Source organism: Bison bison, unplaced genomic scaffold (genome assembly GCF_000754665.1).
Source record: "Bison bison bison isolate TAMUID 2011002044 unplaced genomic scaffold, Bison_UMD1.0 scf7180017864336, whole genome shotgun sequence".
NCBI lineage: Eukaryota > Metazoa > Chordata > Mammalia > Artiodactyla > Bovidae > Bison > Bison bison.
The window spans coordinates 305,733-307,393 of record NW_011494908.1 but is presented as its reverse complement, the minus strand read 5'-3'; the positions used below and the strand labels follow the sequence as shown (position 1 = coordinate 307,393).

Sequence of the window (1,661 nt, the reverse complement as noted above, 5' to 3'; positions counted from 1 at the left end):
ATGGGGCCCTAGGGGCACACTAGTGGGACATCTAACTCGGTTTATATTCTAAATCTGCACAACCTGCTTGGGACAGCCAAGTCTTTATCTTCTGTCTGCTACATGTAGTTCCTCACTTGTCCAAAGCTTACCTTCTTCTTGCCTCAGAAGGTAATCCCTAATTCTAGCTGAAACTCTGCCTGCTTCTGAGGTGTTAAATATTTGTTAACCAAATACTACATTCCAGGCACTCCTGCTAAGCACTTTGCATAAATTATCTCATTTATTTATATCAACAACCCTCTGAAGCAAATATTATTATTATCCCTGTTTTACCGATGAGGAAACCAAAACTCAAGAGACCTGGGTAGCCTGCTTAAGGGTTCACAACTGGTCAGTGTCAGGCCCTGGATTTGAACACAGGTTGCGGACTTCAGAGCCTGTGCATCTCCCCATATCCTCCTCTGCCTCCCAATGTTAATTCTGAGGTCACTGCACCAGATTGGTCAGGCTTCAGTTTCCTATCTAGCAACTGTAATTTTGACTTCTAGAATATTCTTCTCACACTTCTCATGTTCCTAAGCCCTGACTCATAGCATGTCTATGTCTATCTATATATGTCTTATGAGGTCAGATACACTGTTCTATCCTGAGCCTCATTGGGCAGTAGGCCATGGAAGGTTCCTACAGAGTCAAGGTCTATTCGCCCAGGCTTCACGGTCTGGGATCTGGATCACCAGCTTATTCATGTAAAATAATAGATCCCTGAGTCATTTGTTTTTTAAGTGGTCCAGGCATCTTGTACACTGGACAGACCTGGATATACTGGTAAAGTCTTCTTGCCCAAGTCTTTTTCTAGATCAAATGAAGGCCATGCCTAGCCAGTTTTTACTTATCTTTCCCTGTGAAGATAAAGTTAAATGACATATGTGATTTGTCTAGAAACTAAGAGACACTCAAAGTTTCTTTTTCCTACTAGTCTTTGCACTCCTAGAAAACAAGAATGATGTCTTATTCCTCTTTACACACCCAGATCCTAACATGGCATTTGCACGTAGTTAGCTCCCTTGATTTCCGCTTCCTCTTTCCCTTTGTTGAAAGAACCCTCTGCAAAGTGTACTTCTTATTTGTCTCGAGGAGTATATCATTTCTGACGTTGACTTCTTTCACATTCATTGTTTACCAACGACAATCCTGTGGTCTGCCTCATTTGGGTTTTTGGAAACAATTCTTCACATCCCACAACTCAGCACCTGACAGACATATAAATCATCGTGGAGCTCTTTGATGTTCTCATCAAACCCCTTGTCTCTGGACCGTGACTGAATCTTCTTTCTACTTCCCTTCATCCTCGGTGGGGGCACTCAGAATATGATATAAATACAAAAAAAAAAATAGCACTTCTTTGTAGGGGAGGCTCTAGCTTTCCTTATAAAAATCTATTCTCTTTCTTGGAAGCTCAAAATGAAGTTCCACAACTAACACTTAAACTAAAAGATTAAAGTCCAAGAGACTACTTGCCAGTCCAGGTTCGATACACGATACTGGATGCTTGGGGCTAGTGCACTGGGACGACCCAGAGGGATGGTATGGGGAGGGAGGAGGGAGGAGGGTTCAGGATGGGGAACACATGTATACCTGTGGCGGATTCATTTTGATATTTGGCAAAACTAATACAATTA

General features: G+C 42.1%; 1 protein-coding gene across 1 annotated transcript in view; it reads right to left on the bottom strand.

Moving 5' to 3' along the window:
• The window catches only part of SH2D1A (SH2 domain containing 1A), a 29,338-nt gene extending 28,010 nt beyond the window's left edge, over window positions 1-1,328 (bottom strand). Inside the window, exon 1 of the mRNA XM_010854079.1 lies at window positions 1,233-1,328. Within this exon, the coding sequence (XP_010852381.1) occupies window positions 1,233-1,328 (96 nt within the window). The remainder of the gene's footprint in view (window positions 1-1,232) is intronic.
• Window positions 1,329-1,661: the final 333 nt, after the last annotated feature.